The sequence below is a fragment of the Corythoichthys intestinalis genome, chromosome 8 (genome assembly GCF_030265065.1).
Source record: "Corythoichthys intestinalis isolate RoL2023-P3 chromosome 8, ASM3026506v1, whole genome shotgun sequence".
NCBI classification, from domain to species: Eukaryota; Metazoa; Chordata; class Actinopteri; order Syngnathiformes; family Syngnathidae; genus Corythoichthys; species Corythoichthys intestinalis.
The window spans coordinates 53,308,584-53,332,996 of record NC_080402.1 but is presented as its reverse complement, the minus strand read 5'-3'; the positions used below and the strand labels follow the sequence as shown (position 1 = coordinate 53,332,996).

The 24,413-nt window shown below is 40.6% G+C and overlaps 2 protein-coding genes across 6 annotated transcripts in view; one reads left to right on the top strand and one right to left on the bottom strand.

The window, feature by feature from the left end:
• Window positions 1-2,000, top strand: part of LOC130920053 (microtubule-associated tumor suppressor 1 homolog) — a 115,767-nt gene extending 113,767 nt beyond the window's left edge. For all 5 annotated transcript variants that reach the window (XM_057842883.1, XM_057842886.1, XM_057842885.1 and 2 more), the window contains exon 18: window positions 924-2,000. In XM_057842883.1, the coding sequence (XP_057698866.1) occupies window positions 924-1,137 (214 nt within the window). In that variant the 3' untranslated portion in view covers window positions 1,138-2,000. The remainder of the gene's footprint in view (window positions 1-923) is intronic.
• Window positions 1,979-14,837, bottom strand: LOC130920054 (fibrinogen-like protein 1). Its single transcript, XM_057842889.1, has 7 exons — window positions 14,751-14,837; window positions 14,163-14,331; window positions 13,107-13,266; window positions 12,943-13,040; window positions 12,791-12,879; window positions 6,556-6,722; window positions 1,979-2,287 (listed from the first exon to the last, which is right to left on the bottom strand). The coding sequence occupies exons 1-7, from the start codon at window positions 14,805-14,807 to the stop codon at window positions 2,080-2,082; spliced, it is 948 nt and encodes a 315-aa protein (XP_057698872.1). The 5' UTR covers window positions 14,808-14,837; the 3' UTR covers window positions 1,979-2,079.
• Window positions 14,838-24,413: the final 9,576 nt, after the last annotated feature.

The following is a 24,413-nucleotide window of genomic DNA, read 5'->3' as shown; positions in this document are numbered from 1 at the left end:
CATTTAGTCAGTACAACAGGGCAAAAGTACTGCATAATGGTCAAAACTTCCTAAACCTCCTGAATTGAATTTATGCCACGAGAATTAGTCCGGCTTTTGTCATTTCCCTGCCCCGGCTTCTGAGACGGAGGAAAGAGCGTAATCAAAGCAGAAGGCGTGAGAGCTAGGCGACATGCTAACCCGAACCGAGCGGCTTTCCAAGTCTTTTCCTCGCCTTTCGAAAACGAAAAATCACACAAAACTACCCCGACTCATGTCACACACTGCGGCGAGGTTGATTGTCTTCACCAATCGGCCAGCCCGTTGGCGAGCAAGTTGCGGCTCGTCGTTCTGCTGCGGCCCCGGCAGACCGGAGGGTCAACTTGCATAGCAAAAGCAACTTTTTTTTATTTTAAAATGCTCTTAACAAATTGTTCAAACACATATTCCCACAAAAAAACTACTAAATTATACTTCTGAACTAAATAGCGAATGCATTAACAACCGTATTAGATCAAATAAAAACATACCCTATGTTGGTCTTACCAGGGAGAAGCTGGATTCCACGAGAGGGCAATGCATCCACCCAATCAATAAAACTAAATTTTTCAACAATTTCAAACCATTACAATGTCACTCAAACGAATCCTTGAAGCAGAATTTGATCAAAGGTTTTTTCTCATCGAATTACTCGAGTTAATCGATTAATCATTGCAACACTACTGTAGATACCACAAGATGGTGGCCAAGGACTACTTTTGTTTGATGAATTGAACAATTCCTCAGCATAAAGGTGTGCCTAAACTCAACAACAGTGATTAGGGGTGTTTTTCAGTGAGTGATGGGAGGCACATAGCGCCCTCTACGTTTATCAAGCTCAACCAAATATGATACATTTTTAAAAATCTGAATATTTCTAAGTATTTTTTTACTTGCGTCTGCAGGCAGCTGTCCAGTGAGCAAGCTATTCTCCAGCAGACACTGCAGAAAGAGTCCAAGGTCAACAAACGTCTGTCGATGGAGAACGAGGAGCTGCTGTGGAAACTTCATAACGGTGACCTGATGGGGAGCCCGCGCCGACTGTCCCCCACCTCTCCCTTCGGCTCACCTCGGAACTCTGCGTCTTTCCCCGCCGCCGCTCCCTTATCTCCAAGATAACAGCGTACTCCTTGCCTTTGAACTCATTTCGAGAAGGATCCCAAAATCGGACCTAGTCAGCTGCACATTTTGCGATGAACTATTTGCCACATCGTCACAGATGCGCAACGATGCGAGCGATGGGCTCGTTCAGCTTCAGACTACCAAATGCCAACAACTTTTTTCCTAAAGAAAATTAACGGAAAATCTCAGGGTCTGTATATAGTGTCACCCATGTTATGTCTACCTTTACTTTTAATTTGGTTATGTTCACATTAAGGAGCTTCCCGGGATATGTACTTGGGTTGCGTTTGGTCTGCAAATCATCCCCTGTCATTTCAACGTTTGACAAGAATTGATGGCCTTTCTTGTTCGTTTAACGAGGACCGTTTTCTCCCCAAAGAGCGAAGCTCAATCACTGGTCTGCTTCAGACTTCCGGAAGATGTGACTTCACAAATGCTTATATAGGCAAACGAGAGCGTCTACTCAAGTTGACGTCAGATGGATGTTCTTGTTCTATGTTTGCTCCTTCCAACCTTACTCTACTATGTGGAATGTAATTCTCCTTGGATGTTATGTCTGTGCAGGCCAGATTAGACCCTGCCTCCCATTTCGAGGAGGTTAACACGTGTAATTATATTCCTGCTGTATCCTAAAGAAAAGTAGAATTCATCGAAACCTTGTAAAATCACATTGATTTTGTAGCTGATCGCTAATTATATTGTCACAATTGCCTAACCTTTCCCACAGTGACAACATTGGACTTTTTCTGTGAATCCTTATAAACCTCAAATGTACCCACAATGCCTCAGTAGAGCATGTTCTCTTTTATTTTGAAAACAGGATAAATGCAGTATGACATTCAATTCTTGTAATGTTTTAATTTGGGGTATTCAAAAACAATAACAGCAATACTACTGTATAATAGGGACTACATAATACTGTATGCCATTGTAACCGAATTAGTGCATATCACCTGCCGCTTTCATCGGGTCCAATTGACCCGACACCATGGCTTGCGGACGCTCGAGGTCGGCCGCTCGTACCATCATGACCACAGATTTGATGGAATACCACCACCCATGCCATGTGTACCACACCACCCCGTCATCGGTCATGGCTTGGTACGGTCCCTTGTAGTAGTGGCCGTTAAGGTTACCAGAATCGCACCTGACAAAGAAAAAATAGATACAATCAATGATCCCTCATTTTATGCGGTTAATGTGGACCAGAACCCGCCGCAAAAAAGTGAAAAATCGCAAAGTAGCGCCCCCATCTGTTTCTTTTTTTCTTGTGTGGTCAATGTATTGATTCAGATTTAGCATTGGAAAGTGATACATATGAGATGGGTTTTTTCCGCTTTTTTCCCCCCAAAGTATAATTTAAAAAAATAAACTTTTATAATCTATAGACCATAAGGCGCACTTAGCTATAAGCCGGCACCCACCAAATTTGAACGAAAATGTGTTTGTTCATTGATAAACCGCGCTGGACTATAAGCCGCAGCTGTCCTCACTGTATTATGAGATATTTACACCAAAGGATATTAACCGGTAACACTTTTATTTGACAGTGGCATCATAAGACCAAATAAACCACCATGAAGCTTTGAACCAATTGGCTGAAAAGCTTCAAGAAGCTTCATTTGGCCATAACTGCTCCCTTGGGGGAGACAAAACCTCTGCTGCCACCTGCTGTCATCCAACATGCCTCCTAGTAGGAGTGGGAACCTCTTGGTACCTCACGATATGATACGATTTGCGATACAAAGCTCACGATAACGATCTGACGATACGGCAATACAACCATTATCGATACATTGGTCAGGAAATCATTCTAGGATTTTCTAAAAACAACTAATAAACAGAAAAACAAGCTTCTGCTGTGAATTGGAATGAGTTTATCACTAGTAGACGTCCAATCCATTTGAAGTGGGAGGGATGGCAGCGTTTATTCGCTACCATCCCTCCCACTTAAAACGGATTGAATGTCTATGGCCGTCAGTGGCAGCCAATGCCAGGCAATGAGGTAATTTTGGGCCATTTAAGGTCATTTACCTGTTGATTTTCAGTAACTTCCTGTTCATTTTGGGATATTTTATGGGTCACTCCTGTTTTTTTTTTTAGTTACAGAACAGGAAGTGACCTGGGAATCACCCAAATGAATAGGCAGTGACTCAAACTCAACAGGAAATGACCTGTAAATGCCTTGAAATGAACAGCAAGTGACCTGTAAATGCCCAAAAAATCGGACCGAATGACTGTGAGTGCTCCGGTTTTGAATGAACGAACGTTCCCAGTCTAAATGGATTGGGTATCAAGCACCGTCACTGGCAGCCTTATGTTTTTTTGTTTTTTTTTTAAACATTGACACCTTTATAAAACGATATCTCGATTCTTGACTATCGATAACCTTTTTGGATACAAAGTATCACGATATATCACCATTTCGATATTTTGTCACACTCCTCCCTCCTAGCATGCATTGCAGCGCTACAGGTGTAAATAATAATCAAAATTCATGTTCTGTGCTAATTATTTTTCAGTTACTGTTATGTTGTTTCATTAATTGCTAGTTGTGGTATTTGGTAACGCTTTATCTTTATTTGACAGTGGCGCCATAAGACTGTCATAAGACAATCATAATTTTGACATGACAATGTCAGCTTCTTGAAGCAATGAAGCTTTGCAGCCAATTGGTTCAATTAGTCATGGTGGTTCATTTGGTCTTATGACAGTGGTATGATGCCGCTGTCAAATAAAAGTGTTACCGGTTAATATCTTTTGGTGTAAATATCCCATAATGAGCATTAATGAATGCTTATAACATATGTCACTTAGTGTCATGTGGCAAATGATTTGACTTTTGAATGGATGTAAAAGATCAGAGCTGGACATAAATGAAGTTAGTGACATAATTTGCCGAATGACATCTGTCATAAGCATTCAGTAATGCCCATGAGAGTGTCATGTCATTAGTATGACAGTCTTATGACATCACTGTCAAATAAAGCGTTACCTATGAACCAAACAAACCAACAAATAAGCCACACAGGACTATAAGCCACACCATTCAAAATGAGGGGGAAAAGTGGCTTATAGTCCAAAAAGTTGTTTTTTAACCACTTTAATAACTATGATAAGTTTTAAAAATGTCCCACCGAAATACTTTTAAGCAAGACTAATGTAGAAAAATGCTTGTCTTTATTAAATGCTTCATTGAGTGAGTCCACTAAAATCCGCTCACACTGTTCACTTAAACACAATGAGTTGCCAATGCATGTGTTTAACAAGCTAAACAATGACTGACACATGCAGTGCTTTGAAGTTTCGGTTTCCACGTATTTCTGGCAAGATCAAACCTTAATGTCTGCCAATCATCATTAACTTGAATGAGCAACTCCAGTGCACTGCCCGACAAAAAAAAGCAGCAGGAGGAAGTTTGAGACTATGAGATCGGATCAGGACAGCTCATCTGTATTAATGTTTTTTTGTTTTTTTTTATAATTGGAAGAAAAATCTGCAATAGACTAAGGGCGTGAAGTTTGAAGCACGCAGTAGCGAGGGATTACTGTATTTTAAAAAAATCATGACACGGTGGATTCCAGGGTTCTTGCACCGTTTTAAAAGTAGTGCTGCAACTAACTATTATTTTTACAATTGATTAATCGGACGATTAATTAAACGATTAATCAGATAAATCTCAATTTTTTCAATTACCTTCACAAATTAACTTGAAGTTGTTTTAGGCATGTTGTAACTAAAAATGAAGACAAAATGAATATTTCCTTCAAAAATAATATTTTATGACATCTTCCTGATTTAGCTGTAGTCGACTAAAACTACTGTTTTGAGTACATAAAACTAAGGTTTTTAATAAAGATTTTGAGTATAAAACAAAAATAATTTCTCGGTACACAAATCAGACAAAAAGTCCTGTTCATTCAAAAAAATATATATATATTTTTAAAGTGCTGCTGATTGACTTTTTTGTTCTTGTGGGTAAAGCGCGAATATAAATTGCGTCAATGACTCATTTATTTCCTTTAGACAAACGAAACAAAATCGAATAAGGAGGAAGCAGATTGTAATGAATCCGTTTTCTTTATCATACAGTTGTTCATAAATACAATCCGAATCCAGTTTCAAAGCACACACGCTTGTATGAAAATTTACAGTTTGAAAGGAGACTAAGGTATTATATGAATGGGTTTATTTGTGTGGTTTATTTCTAAAAAGAAATGAGAAAATTACTATATAACAATAACTCAAGTGCTAATATGCTTCTCCAAAACATTACAAACGGACACTTAAGAGACAGATTAGCATAATCGCTAACTAGCTTAGCGCTTCATGCTAAGTAGAAACGTCTCATCAACAAAGAATACAAACAATACAATTGGCTTCATTTACTCAACTCTGATGGAGGCACACTGGATCTAACAACACAAAAGACAATCCAACTCTCGACACTTCGTAATATTACTGATTCAGCAACCTGAGTGTAGCAGTGAACTCTCACTCAAATCAATGGCACGTGTACGCAGCTTCACATAACACACAAACAAGGACCCAAACAGGACTGCTCATACCTGCCTGCAAAATTTGATGATCAATTTCGTTGCAAGTAATTTATTAATCGCTTTAATCGATTAGTTGTTGCAGCTTTAAGTCAAATTTAATGCTTTTTAAGACATTTTTAAGACCTTCAAAATACAATTTAAGATTTTATTTCCTGTAACTGGTGTTTTTCCTCCTCAAATGTGCAATTATCGATACATGGGTCAGGAAATCATTCTTAACAGAAAAAAACCCTTTTCATTCTTCTGCTTTGAATTGAAATGAGTATCACTAGGTAGACGTACAACTCATTTGATATGGGAGGGTGGCTGCCATCCCTCGCACTTCAAACAAATTGGACATATATGTCCGTCAGTGGCAGCCAATGCCAAGCAATGAATTCATTTTGGGGCATTTCACGTCATTTCCTCTTGAGTTACGGTCACTTCCTGATGATTTTGGGTTACTGAACAGGAAGTGACTCGAGAATGTCCCCAGTCGCATAGGAAGTGACTCAAAAATCAACAGCAAGTCACCTGTAAATGCCATAAAATGAACAGGAAGTAACCCGTAAAATGGACACAAAAGACTGGCTGTGATTGCCCTAGTTTCAGTGCCATTGACAGCGCTAGACGTCCAATCCAGTCAAAATGAATTGGATGTCTAGTGCTGTCAATGGCAGCCAGTGAGCTAACACTGTTCTAATGGAAGATTTTGGTAGCAGCCCTGGCATTAAATGCATCTTCTGGAAATGTAATACCTACTGCAATTTTCCACAAACATTTGAGACGATTTAGGACCTTGATTATCCGGATTTTAAAGACTTTTTAAGGGCCAGTGGGAACCCTGGATTCATGAAAATGAGAAAACGTCACTGACCTGCTGAACCACCAGCCCGACTTGCTGTGTCTGATACACTTGACCTCGTCGCCAGGCTGGTTGTCATAGGTGCTGAATTTTGGAGCTGGTTTTTCGGTGGCGTGCAGATCAGCCAGGGCATCCCCTGCGGTCCCCTTGTACTCCCCCAAATGCAACTGGTACATGTCCTTTGAACAGATTAGTCGTGACAATGTAAAATGGTCCAACAATTGTGAAAATGCTCATATAAATGAGAAAGTAGGATTTTCCCTCGAATATGGGCAATACGATTGACCAGTGCATCTCCTAAGAGATCCTTCCTATGGGCAGCGTGTAGTAAGGGCGGGAACCTCTGGGTAGCTCACGATACGATATGCGATACAAGGCTCACGACAACAATTCACGATGGGAGGGTGGCATCCCTCCAATTTCAAACGGGACGGATGTCAATGACCGTCTATGTCAACCACTAAGTTAAGTTTGGGACTTTTCATGTTATTTCCTATTGATTTTGAGACATTACTGGGTCACTTAATGTTGATGTTGGGGCATTTACAAGAGATAGACCGATATATTGGCCGGCCAATATTTGGAAATATGACGTTTATATTGGTATCAGCCTTTTTAAAAAAAAAAAAAAAAATCTGACCGGCCGATATGAAAAAGTCCATTAAATTACTAGGGATCGGGACTAGGGATCGCACCATTTTTCATAGGATCGGAATCGGGTGAAAAATATCGGATTTTTAATTTTAAATAAAATATATATTTTTCTGCTTCATGCTCGTACAGCCTTACTCTCCCTCCTGCTGCTTTTCTTGGTCAGCAGTGCACTGCGAGTTTTGTTTGTTAAAGTTAATGATGATTGACAGCCGTTGAAGCTTTGATCTTGCCAGAAAAGCTTGGCAGGACTACTTTCAAAGACACCGAATGTGTCAATCATCGTTTAGCTTGTTAAACACTAGCAACTCATTTAGGGCTGCAGCTATCGAATATTTTAGTAATCGAGTAATCGACTGAAAATTCTATCGATTAATCGAGTAATCGGATAAAACATATATTCTTAGGTGAAGAGCAATTAGAAATATACATGAGAAAACAAGACATTTCATCTAATATTGAACCATTTTCAGTCAGTCAATGTCTTTATTTTCTATGTACATTGTTGAAAAACAGCCAACAATTGCATGTCAGATGGAACTAGAATAAAAAAAGACATTCACTGCTTTCACTCAAAAAACTTTTAGATCTTATTAAAAAAAATATATATATATATATATATATATATTTCTTACCTAAAAATGCCATTACGCTTGATAACACACATCACTTATAAGCTAGGATTTTTTCCCACGTGTTTCAATTGAATTTGTATTTGTGTCAAGCTATTTTTAAGTTCTAGTTATGTTTGAAGTTAGTCTAAAATGTAAGTCCTGATAGGATTTTGAGTTGATGACTACTGAGCTAAAATTGATAGTTAGCATTATTAAGTTTTTATTTTACACCCTCATCACTCCACGATGCTATGTTAAGTTAAAGCCTGTATGTAACACACGTTAGCCACGCATCGACAGTGGTCATAATTAATAGAAACCTAGCCCTCCGCAGGGCTAACGTTACGTGAGCCAGTGACAGTAACGTTAATCTAATGTATTAGCGCTTAGCGCTCTTTATTAGCGCTTAGCGCTCTACTGCTTTAAGATGGCGGCTGTTTACTAACGCCGCTGACTCTTGTCATTTCGCATCTAGTTCAACATACATGTGATCTGTATGAGACGCATCAGACGCTACCTGCTACCAACGTAGCATCATGCGGGCTAGTTTTTAGCAACGTTGGCGTCGTTTGTAGCGGCTGTCAGCTGCAGTAAGTTTTTTTTTTTTTTTTTTTTTTTTTTCCTTCTTCCTCTACGCACGAGACATCACCGCGTTGTCCCGCATTAAAAGTACTCCGGGCAAAACGTGATGCTTAGAGCTATCAAAATAAACAATTACTCGTGGGTGAATAAAATTACTCGGATCAGTTTTCAAACTCGAGTTACTCGAGTATTCGTTTCAGCTCTGAACTCATTGTATGTGTGTGCGCGCAGCTGTTCTTAGTTTGACTGGATTCACTCAATAAAACATTTAATGAAAACAAGCATTTTTCTACATTGTTCTTGTTTTAAAAATATTCGTATTATGAAGGCGGCACGGTGGCACAGTAACATGCTTAAAACTTTTTTTTTTTTTTTTTTTTTTTGGAACAACACTTTTTTTTCCGGAGAGCTATTTATTTCACCTTTTATTCAACTTTATAAGAGTTGTTTCAGAGTCTATGAAATTTAGGCACTTCTGGAGATTTTTTTATTTGTGTGATTCAATAAACATTAGGAGTGGGAACCTCTTCGTACCTTACGATACGATACGATTTGCGATACAAAACTCACGATAACAATGATCTGACGATATGGCGATACAACGATTATCGATATACTGGTCAGGAAATCATTCTAGGATATTCTACAAAAAACTAATAACCAGAAAAACAAGCTTTTGCTGTGAATTGGAATGAGTTTGAAGTGGGAGGGATGGCGAATGTTCCCCTCCCACTTCAAACGGATTGAATGTCTATGGCCGTCAGTAGCAGCCAATGCCAGGCAATGAGGTAATTTTAGGCCATTTAAGGTCATTTACCTGTTGATTTTCAGTAACTTCCTGTTGATTTTGGGGTATTTTATGGGTCACTTCCTGTTTATTTTGCATTACAGAACAGGAAGTGACCTGTGAATCACCCAAATGAATAGGCAGTGACTCAAACTCAACAGGAAATGACCTGTAAATGCCCTAAAATGAACAGCAAGTGACCTGTAAATGCCCCGAAAAACGGATCGAATGTCTGTGAATGCTCTGGTTTTGAATGAATGAACGTTCCCAGTCTAAATGGATTGGGCGTCAAGCACCGTCAATGGCAGCCTTTTTTTTTTTCTTTATTGACACCTTTTTAAAACGATATCTCGATTCTTGACAGGAGCATATTGATAACCTTTTGGGATACAAAGTATTATGATATATCCCCATTTCGATATTTTGTCACACTCCTAATAAACATGCTCATAGACTTCACTATCAGTCGACGGGACACGGTGCTCGAGGTCGATCCTTAGGGGGCCTATTTTCAAAAAACTAAAGCCACTATCGACCTAAAACCGGAACAGGAACCTCCCTTAGGCATATATGAGTCTCCATGAGCATCGACATTAAAAATTCATAGTTGCTCCCTAATAAAATCCCAACTAATTTTGTTATATAAGTATAACAAAACTTGAAATGGCTATAAAATTCTCAAATTTTCCGCCAGATGCACAAAAATCACTAAATGCAAAGAATATCACCTATATTTTCATGACCAATAGCAATATTTAACATATGACATAAGCTTTTGCTCGGAATAGCAACTTTTTTTTTTTTTTTTTTTTTAATTTAGTGCAAGTTTTCAACAGCTAATAAATAACTCAATTTTCATGTCAGAAACTAATACTTGAGGAAAGCATGCAGAATCATCTTAATTTTACACAACAAAGGCAAAATTTTCATTTTCTATTTCCAATCACAACTTATTTGGGTTTAATTCCGATGTTAATTGCCTCAGCACATCTTTCAAGGCTTTCGGGCCCTCGTCATTTTTACATTGAAATTTTACATTAAAAATAAAACGCGATGCGATTTTTTTTTGTATGGATGCAGAAATGTCTAAATTAATATTTTTTTGCCAAAAAATGGGCAGTTGGCTGAAAATTACCTGATCGTTTGAATGTAAAGTTGTACAGATGTACTATTGTGTATGGATACAACACGGCGGCCATCACAAAACAGAGCTTGTAAATTCTTGTAAATAATTTATTATTAATATTGTAAAAAAATGCATACATCCCGGAGTTTCTATAGATATGGACATAAAACAGTCTATATTCTTGGTTAAAAGCAAAAAAGGGGCAGTTATCATTCATTTTTCGTAAATATTTCAAGCTAGTTACGCTATTGTGTAATCCAACGTGGCGGCCGTCACAAAACAAAGTGCTTTTTAAATTGAAAGTTCTTGTAAATAAATGCGTAAATCCCAGAATTTCTATAGATATGAACGCAAAACAGTCTAGATTCTTGGTTATAAGCAAAAAACCGGGCAGGTATCATTCATTTTACGTAAATATTTCAAGATAAAGTTACGCTAATTTTTTCCCATTCATTTTTTTCACGTTTCAATTGCATGTGTGGTGCTATTTTAAATAATGATTACCTTGAATCTTCAAACAAATCACTCTTGAAACACTCCTGCCTGCTTGTATGCAGTAAAACTTTCGTCCTTTTACACCTAAATCTGGCATTTGAACGCAGCATGTGTTTTGAGTTCATAGCAGTGAAAGCCACACGCCGCTCTGCCTGGCCTGGCCCCATACAGGAAGGCATGGCGCAATGTCTGTAGGAGCTGTCTAGTCAACTGATGGTGAAGTCTATGACATGCTTTCAGCATTTCAATGAAGTACACTGTTTGCATTGTTTTTTTTTGTTTTTTTTTTACACCAATCTTTTACACTTTTACTGCAAATGAATATTGGCTCCAAAAATTGTTTATCGGCCCCTCTGACTACTAATATTCGGTATCGGTCCTGAAAAACTCATATTGGTCGATCTCTAGCCATAGACTTTATAATGAGTGACGGGTCAGATTCCACCTTCACTGCACAACGCCTTTAAGTTGGGGGCCGCCCTACAGTCCACTTCATTATTCGCAGTCGGTCGCAAAGTCAGTGATCCAACACCTGATTTAGGATTGAAAAAGTATGAAAACTACTGCATACAAACAGGTTTGTCTCAAAAGTGATTTGTTCGAGGATTCAAGGTAAGTATTATATTTTTCGTACCATGCATGCATTTTGAAACATCGTGAAAAAAAATCAATGGGAGAAATTAACCGCTATGGACTAGCATCATTCTTCCACATATTTACGTAAAGTAAATGCAAACTGCCTGTTTTTTTTGCTTTTAACCAAGAATCGAGACGTCCATATCTGTAAAGAATTCAGGGATTTAAGCATTTATTCACAAGAATTTTAAACACAAAAAGCGCTTTGTTTACATATGGCGGCTGCTAATTTCCTAACAGACTAGCCTCATAGTTTGCAATATTTACGTAAAATAAATGCTACCTGCACGTTTTTTTTGCTTTTAACCAAGACTGTTTCACGTCCATATCTATAAAGAATTCAGGGATTTAAGCATTTATTCACAACAGTTTTCACCGGAAAAGCTCTGTTTACATTAGGCGGCCGCTAGCTACATTTACTAACAGACTAGCTTTGTACTTCGACATATTTATGTAAAATAAATGCTAACGGAACGTTTTTTTTTTTTTCTTTTAACCAAGATTCGAGACAGTTTTACGTCCATATCTATAAAGAATTCAGGGATTTAAGCATTTATTAGAAAGAATTTTCAACGAAAAAAGCTCTTTGTCTGTGATTCCACTCTGTCACCTTTGATGGCCTCGCCAACAATGCAGGCCCCCTATTTATTGGACCCGCACCCCGTGTCCTGTCAATACATTATGAAGTCTATGCTCTAGCATTTCCAGATTGCTTCCTGTTGATTCTGGGTTACTGAACAGAAAGTGACCCGGAATGTCCCCAAATGAATAGGAAGTGACTCAAAATGAACAGGAAATGACCTGTAAATGCAGTAAAAATGAACACGAATTGACCTATAAATGCCCCCAAATTCAGGAAGATGTCATGTTTGAGTACCATTGACGGCGCTAGACGTCCAATCCGTTTTGTCAAAATGAACTAAATGTCTAGAGCCGTCAATGGCAGCCAATGAGCTAACAATAACACACTATTCTAATTGAAGATTTTGGTAGAAACATGTTGGTACCTTTTTTTCCACAGTGGCAAAATGATCATCAATTCTTGACGGGAGCATATCGATAACCTTTTAAGATGCAAAATACCGCGATAGATCACCATTTCGATATATTGTCACACCCCTAACGAGTAGTCTGTAGTGGAAATGTATCCATTTGTGACACAAAGTTATCTGACCCACCTTGTGGATCATGAAAAGAACGTCATCATTGAACAATTCACGGAAAGTCCAAATCCGAACACCTTTGCTTGTGCTTCGAACCGGCAAACCTTAGTCTAAATAAGAGCTGTGCTGTTGTGAGAAAAGCAGGAAGGTCGAGGTTAAAGATAAGGCACTTGGAAACGGGATGTGAACTTACCCTTTCACTGTCCACTTTAAAGTTCTTGTACTCTGCAAAGCTTTCTTTCCCCTCAAAGTCTTCCATATTGATGCGAAGGTCATAGTTTCCTAGAAGAATTTTGTTGAACTATCTTCAAAATGTTTGACAAATGGCCCTAGAGCAACACAAACCTTGTGAGGAGAGATGATGTAGAGCATCGTTGCCCATCCAAAATTCTCCATCTGGAGAATGCAGGTCCCCAAAGCCATGCTTGTACTCCACCCACGCTCTGCAACATATGCAAAGACCATTTTCTCAAATTACTACTTAAATGTTTAATCTTACATTCACGCACCTGTCAAAGTCCTCTTTGCCATCCCTCCTCCTCTGAAAAACTGTCCACCCTCCTCCGTTATTCATGTCACAGTAGACACTGAGGGCTGTGGGGAAGCCGTCGGGCCGAATCACGTACAAGCCACTGGCCACGTTTCCATTGGCAAAAATTTCAGAGCAGTCTACACACAAAGCAAAGCACATAGTATTTTCTGATGCAGTCATGAATCGTACCATTGATTACAAAGAGCTGTAAGCGGTGTGGAAAAAAAACATTTGGAGCCATCTTATAATTTTTGTTACAAATGTTAAAATGGAAACTAGTGCTGCTTGAGTAATTCGATTAGAAAAAAATCTTTGAATCAAATGTTGCTGCTTCGAGGATTGGTTTAATTCGAGTGACGTTTTAATGGTTTGTTTTTAAAGTGTTGCATTTAGTTTTATTGATTTGGGTGGATACGCTGCCTTCTAGTGGCAACAGTGAATATGCCATAACTCGTCTAACATGGCTGAATCCAGCTGCTCCCTGCTAAGACCAACATAAAGTATGGTTTTGTTTGAGCTAATATGTTTGTTAATGCCTTCGTTTTTTAGTTTATTTAGCAGTTTTTTGTGGGAATATGTGTTTAGATGATTTGTTAAGAGCACTGTAAAAAAAAAATGTTAGCAGTTTATATAATTTAAGCTAGTGGACTTTTGCTATTCAAGTTGGCCAATTGTTCGTTTGTTGTATTTCGATCCTCATTTATTAATTTTTTTATATCGTTTGAGGCTAAGCTCAGGTATTTTAATTTATTTTGAAATGCATTTAGTGGTCTTGTGAAACGAAAGTGCAATTCTGCATAGTTTGAGGAAACACTCAGGAATTTTATATTGAATTTGCATTTAATGCTCTTTTGAAAGTGTAATTTTACCAAGCCAAAATAAGTGTTATTGCAAGCATAAACACTTGTTTTACATATCCTAAAATATATTTTGCAACGTATTAATTGTTCGACATCCGATTACTTGATTATTCGAACTAACTAATTGCTACATTAATCGATTACCGAAATAATCGATTGGAAACACAGTATACCTCTGTAGAGGTTTTGGCTGCCCAGATGAGAGTTGGGGATGTGCTCGAGCTGCTCAGCCTGATGGCTGTGGAGCACCTGGATGTACCGGTGCTGTTCATTGATCAAATTGGTCAGACCCGCAATCTCTGCTTCAAGGCGGACCACTTGCTGCTCACATGGAACAGGTACCTGGGCAAAAAAATCAAATGTTTGCTTTCATATTAATGTGGGACTTACATAAGAACTCCATCACTCATCATGAATTGAAAAGAAGACCATAAAGCAAACTTTTAAAGGTGTATTCATTACAAATACTGATTGCTACTGTAATAATAGGGTACGCAACAACTGGAAAAAAAAAATTAGATATAATTGTATTGCCTCTCACTGGTAGTTTTTGAAAAATGAAATATGACATCCCTGTTTAGAAATCCAGCATATCTTTTGACCAGCAAAACAAAAGTCCCAAAACACAACAAATCCATCAAAGTTCTGCTGGATTTGGCGTGTTTTGGTTTAACTGGTTCAAAAACCACCAAATGCTGGATCCTCTTAAAAATTGCAAAAATAACAACATTCATTTTCAAGAATGAGATTGGATTCCTTACCGCCACTGAGAAAGCCACGTGGAAAAGAAAATATACAGATTTAATGAGCATTGCCATTATTTCAGTCCTTTCCTGTCTTGCAGTCTCCAAAATGTTCAAATGTTTCTGTCTCTCGTGTTCTGCTAAAAAAGTTGATGCTGCTCCGTCCAACCTTGAAAGCCCGCCATCCAGGGGCGTCACTAGACCTAATACAATACTGGGGCACTGGCAGGCGAGCAAAACTTTCTTAAGCACTTATCTTTAAAAAAAAAAAAAAGTCACTTTTTTTTTGTTTTTCAGTCATTGTAGAGGTGTGGGAAATGTCCAATTCTTAGATTATTCACTGTTCCAGCGATTGAGTCTGGCGACTATCCAGCGGATCAAATTCCCAGGGCGGCGCAAGCCACAGCAAACAGACAGCGGAGTGGACCAATCAGCGACCGGCGATCATGACGTTGATAAAGCGACAAGAAACTAGCGCGAGCGGAGAATGGAGAAGTTTATTCAACATTGCTAGCGCGAGATGGACTGTTGTCAATGACTTGTGTCAATGTGTTTTTGGTCATTTAAAACTGATTTTACCGCAGATTGGAACATATTCTCGGCTCTCCCGTTCACCATCTGTGTTGTTGCGGAGACGACTTCCGACGCGCAAGAATGACATTGCTCGTTAACAACATGTCACACAAATAATCGAATCTGATTGGACGGTTGATTTCGTTGGCCTCGAGAGGCCATTACGGAGCTGGTTTCCAGACTATTCTCACAGTGTTTGAAAATTACAGGGAGAACAGTCTGGTTGTGCCAGGCAAGCTACAAACTACGTCCAAATAATGCTACGTTAAATAATAGATATCATATGTATTTAGAACTAGATGCGAAATGACATACTCAGCGGCGTTAGCAGCACATGTATAGAAAACTAGATGCAAAATGACAGACTTGCCGGCTTTGGTAAACGGCCGCCATCTTAAATCAGTAGACTTCCCTAGAAAGCTGTTGTAGTGAACCTTCCAAGCCAACCTAATGAACTTTGTATCCAAAATACTTCTAAATCGGCACAATCTTGACTTGAATCCATCTTAAAAACAGTTTTTAAATTTTCAGAAATGGGGATATATCACTGTAACGGTTATGCAATTAATCAGTGTTTTCCAACTGGTAGGTTGTGACCTAAAAGTTGTTTATGTTGCCTAGGGGAGTTATCTAGCTTACCTCTCTCATTCCTCCTTGCTGCGAGCAAATCACTTTCTAATATCCATTTGCAAGAGTACTGCTGTTTGAGTCAAATTCAAAATAAAAATAATACATCTTGTTACAGATTACGGGGACTGCAGTGACAAATAAAATACTTGTAATACAGCTGAAAATTCAGATGAGACAACATACAAAATTGTAAGCAGTTATATCCCAAAGATTAGTTCATACGGATTGATTCTATGGATTCTATTCATTTTGGTCAAATAAACAAATAGCAATAAATAGCATCAGTATTGATACAGTCCAAATACCACATATCATTTTAACATAATATTAGACAAAGCTCTTGAGAGCCTCTCACTAAAATCGCATTTAAAGCAAGACAATTTAACTTTTTAGTTTTGGTCGATTTTAGCGACGCCGGTGGACAAAAGTGGTAGTGTTTTGCCTTAAAGGGCAACTGAAGATCTTTCCAGATTTTGGTGTAATATTACGAATATAAACTTTGGACGAGTTCGTCATAACAACCATGACATTATCAAAACGTAATTGCAAGGATAATTAGCGTTTTTTTTAGTTTTTTTGCACTCCGTTAATGGTCCCTTCGCAAACCCGGAATTGTGACGTAGATTCCCCGACGCAACAGAGAGGACTATCCACAGCTAGCAGAGCAGCAACAACGATGTCAGTGATATTTCCACCAAAGGTAATCATTCAGGATCGCTCTTTCATGACACTACCGATGGCAAAGGCTCCCAGGAAAGATGAACTACAAATAATCCCTACATGTTTGAACCTGAGGTGTCAGATGACGGCGATTTACTTGACACAACAGATGGCGTCATGACGCCAATTGACAGCTCGACCCTTCACGAACGGGAGAGCGAGTGGTAAGCCTAAATCCAGCATCGTGATTTTTTTATTAGAGAGAATGCGATTACATGGTTGTATATTTTTCCATGCTCTCCACACAGCTAAAACTGGATATTAGGTAATGGGACAGCTCCTACCGATCTAAATATGGTAAAGCTAGCCCAAATGTGGCTAAATGAATGGTATGGTATTGATTTTTCAAAATAAATGACAAAACGATTTTATTTTCCGGGTGTTTCTGTAAACTGTCAAGTAATTACCCTTCCAAGCGTATGCCGGTGTTGTCAGGAGATACCAGACGTGAGAGCCAAACTTGAGGAGGCTGAAGCACTGACAGGGGCATGAATTACAGTAAAAAAATAAAACCATAAATTGTAAACAACATTGACACATGTTGTTGACTGTTTAATGTATTCTATTGGTATATAACATATTGTAATTAAATTACATTCTGAAACAATATTCAATAGGCCACAATAATAAATGATACCAGATTTATGTTGAATCAGCATCAGCTTTCGATGTCAGATTGTAACACAACATATAAGCTAAGTTATACCAAGCACACAATGGCACACATCAAAGAACATAAATTTACCACATAATTTTACCAATACCACAAAAGAACTTTTCAGCGCCAAAGAACAGCTCAATAGTATTCTGTCTAAAAAAACTCAGTTTCTGTTACAACAACTACGATATACCAACTATGAGCATAATAACAAATCCGGGAAATATTTGGCAAACCAACTCGAACGTAACAAAGAAAAAACATTAATTACAACAATACAAGATTCAGCAGGCATAATAACACAATCACCAGAAAAAATTAACGAAACTTTCTATAGCTACTACAAAAACTTATACTCGGTGACAAACGATCATAACGAAGAAGACACTGACTTATTCGTCAGTAATCTTGACATCCCCCAAATAACCTTAGAAAGCCAACAATTGCTAGATACCCCACTTACCCTCGCTGAATTATGGAATGCTGTAAAGGACATGCCAACAGGTCGCGCACCGGGGCCCGACGGGTTCTCGACATCATATCTTAAACACTTTTGGAATATGCTGGCACCACTTTTCTATAGAATGGTTCAAGAAATCAGTGCCAAGGGTCAAATTAGAGACAATATGAACACTGCAGTAATCAAACTACCGCCAAAAGCGGGGAAAGATCTAACCCAACCAGCAAACTATAGACCAATATCCTTAATGAATACAGATATTAAAATTATTGCAAAGGCTTTAGCTACTAGATTAGAACAAACTCTTCCCACTATAATTCATAAAGACCAGACCGGCTTTATTAAAGGACATAATTCTACAAACAATATAAGACGTTTGTTAAATCTTATTAATATTGCACAGAATTATAAACGGAAAACAATTATCCTCTCTTTGGATGCAGAAAAAGCATTTGACAAAGTCAACTGGATTTTTCTCTTCAAAATTTTGGAAAAATTTGGCTTTGGTGAGCCATTTATCCGTTGGATAAAAATATTCTACAACGGCCCAAAAGCCACTGTCAACACAAACGGGGTCATTTCACAAAGTTTCTGTCTTCAAAGGGGAACTCGACAAGGCTGTCCACTCTCACCCCTATTATTCGCTCTATTTATCGAACCATTAGCAATTGCAATACGACAAAATGCTAATATCAAAGGGATCTGCTCGCAAACATCAGAACACAAAATTAACTTATACGCAGACGATATACTATTATATCTAGAAAAACCAGAATCCTCCCTAAATGAGACTTTTGAACTAATAAAAACATTTTCGCAAATATCAGATTATGCTATAAATTAGTCAAAATCAATTATAATGCCCTTATCAACAAACTCATGGAATCCTGCAGATCAAAATCTAAATCACAATATTCCAATAGGGAATATAAAGTATCTTGGAATCAACATTTCACCAAAACTTACAGAATTAACTAAACTAAATCATACACCCCTCTTAGCAAAAATATGTGAAGATTTGACACACTGGAATAATCTACCCATCTCACTTTTGGGCCGGATAGCAACAGTCAAAATGAAAGTATTACCACAAATAAACTATTTGTTCTCAATGATCCCCTTTAAACCCACTCAAAAATGGTTTCAAGACCTAGACTCAGCCGTCACAAAATTCTACTTTAAGAACAACAAAAACAGAATTAGCCTTAATAAATTGCAAAGAAATAAACCGGAGGGGGGTCTAGAGGCCCCTAATTTCCAACACTATTATATAGCAAATCAAATACAGTATCTTATTCGGTGGTTATATCTTAACACTGAACAACAGTCATGGCTAGAATTAGAGCAAATAGACTGCAACCAAATACAATTGGCAAACCTGCCCTTTATTAGTTCTAGTATTAAGCACCATAGCTGCTTCAAAAACCCAATGATAGCATGTACCTTGAAAGCCTGGTGGAGAGGTATGGAAATTACGCAATCACAACAAGCCCCATGTAAATTTTCACCAATCTGGCACAACCCAGACTTTGGAGTTGATAAAATTCCTATTTATTTCAGCACATGGGATGATACGGGAATAAACCAGCTACAGCACATGTTTAAAGATAATACATTCATGTCATATGAAAAAATACTACAAAATTTCCAGATCAAAGGGGTCAATTTCCTTCAATACAATAAAATCAGGGCAGCCATCAGAAGCAAATTCCCATCACTAACGGGTACGTTAGACCCACCACCTTTCGTAAATAAAATAATAAATATCCACCCTGAACAAAAAAAAATACTTTCAAAAGTCTATAAAGCCCTCTCATGTAACAACTCAACTTGCCTACCAATCGAAAAATGGAATAACGAACTTTCGGTAACATTAGATAATAACTATTGGTCCAACATCTGTAAAAATACATTTATAATGACAAAGAATAAGAACCTTCAGCTTATACAATTCAAAATACTGCACAGATGGCATATTACTCAATCTAAAATGTACAAAATGGGGTGCTCCCAATCAGATAAATGCACAAGCTGCAACGAAGATTCTTCAGACACATACTTTCATGCTCTTTGGCAATGTAAATCAGTGCGAGAGTTTTGGTCACAGGTAACGAAGAAACTCTCTTTCCTATTGAACTGCAGGATTCCATTGTCTCCAACTCTTTGTCTGCTTGGCGATCTGAATACAGTGAATATCTCTAACCATCAAACCCGTCCACTACTAGCAAGTTTAACGATAGCCAAAAAAAACATATTGTTGAATTGGAAAAACAAACAAAACATTAGCATTAACCAATGGCTAAATCTAATCATTGAATATATAACATTAGAGAAAATATCTGCCAAACAGACAAATAAAATGGACAAATACGAACAACAGTGGAGAACGGTCGCAAGAATGATGAACATAGAATAAGGATTCTCTCTCGCCTGCGAAGGAATGTCACAAAAATAATAAAATGTATACATAAATTGATGTATGCGGGGTGTCCAGGGAAGTTGTATGCATCCTTTTGCAGCTGGAAACTGGATATGTTTAAATCCGAACTGTTTTATACACTCCCAGCAGCATATAATAAATATTTTTTCTTCCTTCACAGTTTAGTCAGTCAATGGGTTTAATGTACAAAGAAACCCACAGACAATTTGGTTTCCAGCTGCTGGGAACGTATGCAACTCTTTTGGAACACCCTATATATTACTTATCAGACTTGGAACAATTAAGGAACTATGCTTAAATAATACACTTCACTGGTCCTTGGCACATATCTAATGGTGTTTGATAAACCTCTTCTTCTGTCAGCTTTACAGGTGGAGTTTGTTGGCGTCCTGCCCTGGGCCGTCCCGTCGCTGGTCTTGGCCCCCGGGGATTTCGGCCGGGGCTTGTCTGGTTGCGTCTAATAATAATAATAATGCATTTTATTTGTAACGCACTTTACATTTGAAAAACAAATCTCAAAGTGCACATTGGCAAAAAAAGAAAATAATAAGACTAAGAATAAAACAGTAAAAGCAAAACAGACACAAGCACAGATAAAATCAGATACCAATCAGATAAAAGTAATACAGTCAAATAAAATTACCTAGAATAAGCTTTTTTAAAAAGGTGAGTTTTTAGTCCTTTTTTAAATGCATCCACCGTCTGTGGGGCTCTGAGATGGTCTGGGAGGGCGTTCCACAGACGGGGAGCAGCGGCTGTAAAGGCCCTGTCGCCCATAGTCTTGAGCCGAGTCCTGGGCGGGAGTAGACGGTGCTGTTGGCCTGACCGGGTTCTGTCTGAAGTATGTGATGTGAGGAGTTCGGTGAGGTAGGTGGGGGCTACACCGTGTAGACAGTGATGGGTGTGAAGGAGGATTTTGAATTCAATACGGAGGTGAACAGGGAGCCAGTGTAGGGTGCGGAGGATGGGGGTGATGTGCTCATGTTTACGCACCCTCATCAGGACCCTGGCAGCGCTGTTTTGGACATACTGAAGCCTCTGTAGGCTCTTGCTCGTCTGGCTGTGCAGGGGTCCCGCCGGGCGCGCGCTGGTGTCGTGGGCGGGTGGGGGTGCCGCGCGGGTGCCGGTCTGGGGCCGCGGCCCTTCCCCGGCCGGCCGGGGTGGGGTGGAGTTGGGGTGGCCATGGTTCCCTCCCGGGTCCGCCCGGCTGGAGTCGCGTCTCCCTGTACCGGGTGCCGGGGAGGTGCCCTCTGGTGTCATACCGCGCGGCCCTCCTGGCCCGGGGGTGGGTCGTGAGGGGTTCACTTCCGTCCCCTTGGTCTGTCCCCGGCCCCGTCCGCCTCTCTGGGCCGCCGCGGCTGCCGCTGCCCCCCTGCCGGCGGGGCCATCGACGGGGCCTCTTGGGGCCCACAGGGCCTTGGGTGGGGCTTGTTGTCCCTTGCCGGTGGGGTGGACGTCCCCTGGTCGCCGGCGCTCGGCGTGGCGCCTGCTCGGGGTGCGGGGTGGGTGCTCGGTGGGTGGGGGGGGGCGGTCGCGGAGGCGCCGTGGGTGGCCTGCGGCCGGTGGTTCTGGTGGACGGGGCCACGCCCGCGGGAGCCTGCCTCTTAACTCACGCACTTTTCACTCCGGCACTGTAAATATCTTTCACTCTGGCACTTACATGCTCATACATTTCTCCGGGGAGAGTTGGGACGGGGCTTTACAGTCCCGGCCCGGCTCCCCCCTGTTTTTAATGCACCACACACCAAGGTTGTGGGATGGTTGGGACCTGTTGGGGGGGGGGGGGGGTACCTCACGGTTGCCCCCTCACGACAGGCCCCGCCATCCCTGCACCTTTTTTAAATGCACCACACACATCATACTCCACAGGAGAGCTCCGGCAAAGGGCGGTGGGACGGGCGGCTGGGCAGAAATCCATGCTGCGGTCCCACTGCCCCAAGCCAAGCTCTCCTATTTTAATGCATACATTGCACTACCCTCCCCTCACAATCCCATCACGGTGCTGGGTGATGGCTGCCAGCCGGGAACCTGGCAGCCACAGTAATAGGGTGGTAGGTGCGTCCCACACTTTTTCCTCATGGCGTGGCTCCTGGGGTGTGGCCTCCCCTCTGCCTGGGCTGTCGGCTGCGGGAGTGGGGTGGGGGGGTCGGGGCTCCGATCTTGCATCGCACCGTGGCAGTTCCTCGGCGTTCTCTTGCCTCCGCCTTCCCCTCTTCTCTGACTGGGCATCCGCCCTGCGCTCTGTCGCGGGTCGCTGGCTGGGCGCCGGTGTATCAGCAGGGTGTTGCCTGCACTGGCGGGGGGCCCTGCCCTGCCTTGGGCTTAGTGGGCTGCTGGGGTTCCCGTGGCGTGCCGTGCCGGTTGGGGGGCTGCGGCTGTGGCTCGTGGCCCGGGTGGGCGGGCGGGGGTGGGGATAGATGTGGGGTTGGTGGTGCGTCCCCTCCTGCCATCCCTGAAGGCCGGTTGATGGGTGCGCGGGTGGCCCGGGGGACCACCCTGGATCCTGGGGGGGGGGGGGGGGGGGGCGCGATGGCTCCCTTGCTGGGCTGCGGGAGGAGGGATGGGCTGCGCTGGACCCCCCGACCCCCTGCCGGCCCTCCCTCCCCGGCCTGGCTGGGTGGGGGCCGTGGCCCTGGGTTGGCTCCCGCGCGGCTTCTCTGCCCGTCTGCGTGACTGTCGCGCGTCCGGTGGGGCTCGCGTGCCGCGGGATGCGGTAGTGCATGCTCGGGTTGGGGGTCTTGGTGCCGGGATTGGCGATGGGGCGGCGTAGGGTTGGTCGCCAACGGGCTTACATTCATAAGAGATTCACATGATTACTGGGTTCTAGATCACAGAACTGATTTGTGTACACTCTACCTCTTTCAATCACTTAGCTTATAGACACCCCTGTCCCCCTCTTTCACTGGCCAATAGGCCCCCACATGGTGTAAACCGGAAATACATCTCGCTGACGATGGCACCAGCATATTAATAATTAGTCTAGATGTTCTATGTATTTCTTGTTGTTGTTTGTGTATGTGTTTCTTTTCTTTCTTCTCTTGTGTTGCTTTTCTTCTGTCCCCCCATAATCCCTTCCTGTTCGCTGCTTTGTCATAATAAAAAGGTATTTTGAATGATCACAATGGGAGTATATCAGATTCTCAATGTGAAACATTAAAACTGTTCAGACAACCCGGGCACTTAGACTTCCATTCTCTGTGTCAAACAGCTGAACAGGACAGGTTTAAAAAAAAAACAAAACAAAAAAAAAAAAAAACAAAAAAACAAAGAACATAAATTTAGTAAGCAACACAAAGTTAGGATAGCAACGGATTAGCGCAACATTGAAAAATGATAATGGCAGTGGGAAATATGTATTTACTCTTTTTGTAGCATTAAGTGTCCTCTATACAAAGATAAATCATTGTTAAAATATTAAGGTAACTAGATTTTTCTTTTAAAAAATGTGTACTGTATATATGACTAGTTTATGATTTCATGTCATCAAAATTTGCTACATTTATTTCTCCTAAGTCATTGTCATCTGATGTCGCAGACGGAAGAAATTCAGCATCTGGCAAGCCTCATAGGATCTCTTCAGTCGTCATCGCTGGACACCGCATCACTTGGGTCATCATATGACTCGACCCACACTCTCTTGAGTTTGGGAAACTGGGTGACGACTGACTTGCAACGCTTTTTTCATCGTGTTGAGGGTTTCCGCCGCTTAATTTTTTATGTTTGGCTTCCTGGTGGAGAGAAAAAAAAAATCACAGCAGCGTGAAAATATTGGATGAATCCTAATTTTAATTTAATAATGATTTCATGGTGATCAAATAATAATTCCCCAGTCAAAGCAGCATCTATTTGATGCTGTTGTTCCCTCTTCAAATAGGCAGACCTTGATGTTGATGTTGTAGTACAATAGTTATTGTTTTATTGAGATGTATTTGATACATAAGGGCCTGGCGGATTGTTTATAGATAGGCTTTATATTTACCCTGTGACAGGCCAAAAAACAACGAGCCCAGGACCTATTTGGTGCTAGGGACATTTGAATTTACATAATACCTATTGATATAGTAATAAAATCACATGAGTAGACCTGTCAGCAAACCTATCTACTTATGACAGGGCAACAGCAACAACAAAAAAATGTCGCGCTTCAACAAACAGGCAGAAGGAGTCCCCCTCGTTTAGCAACAGAAGTGCATCAAATTT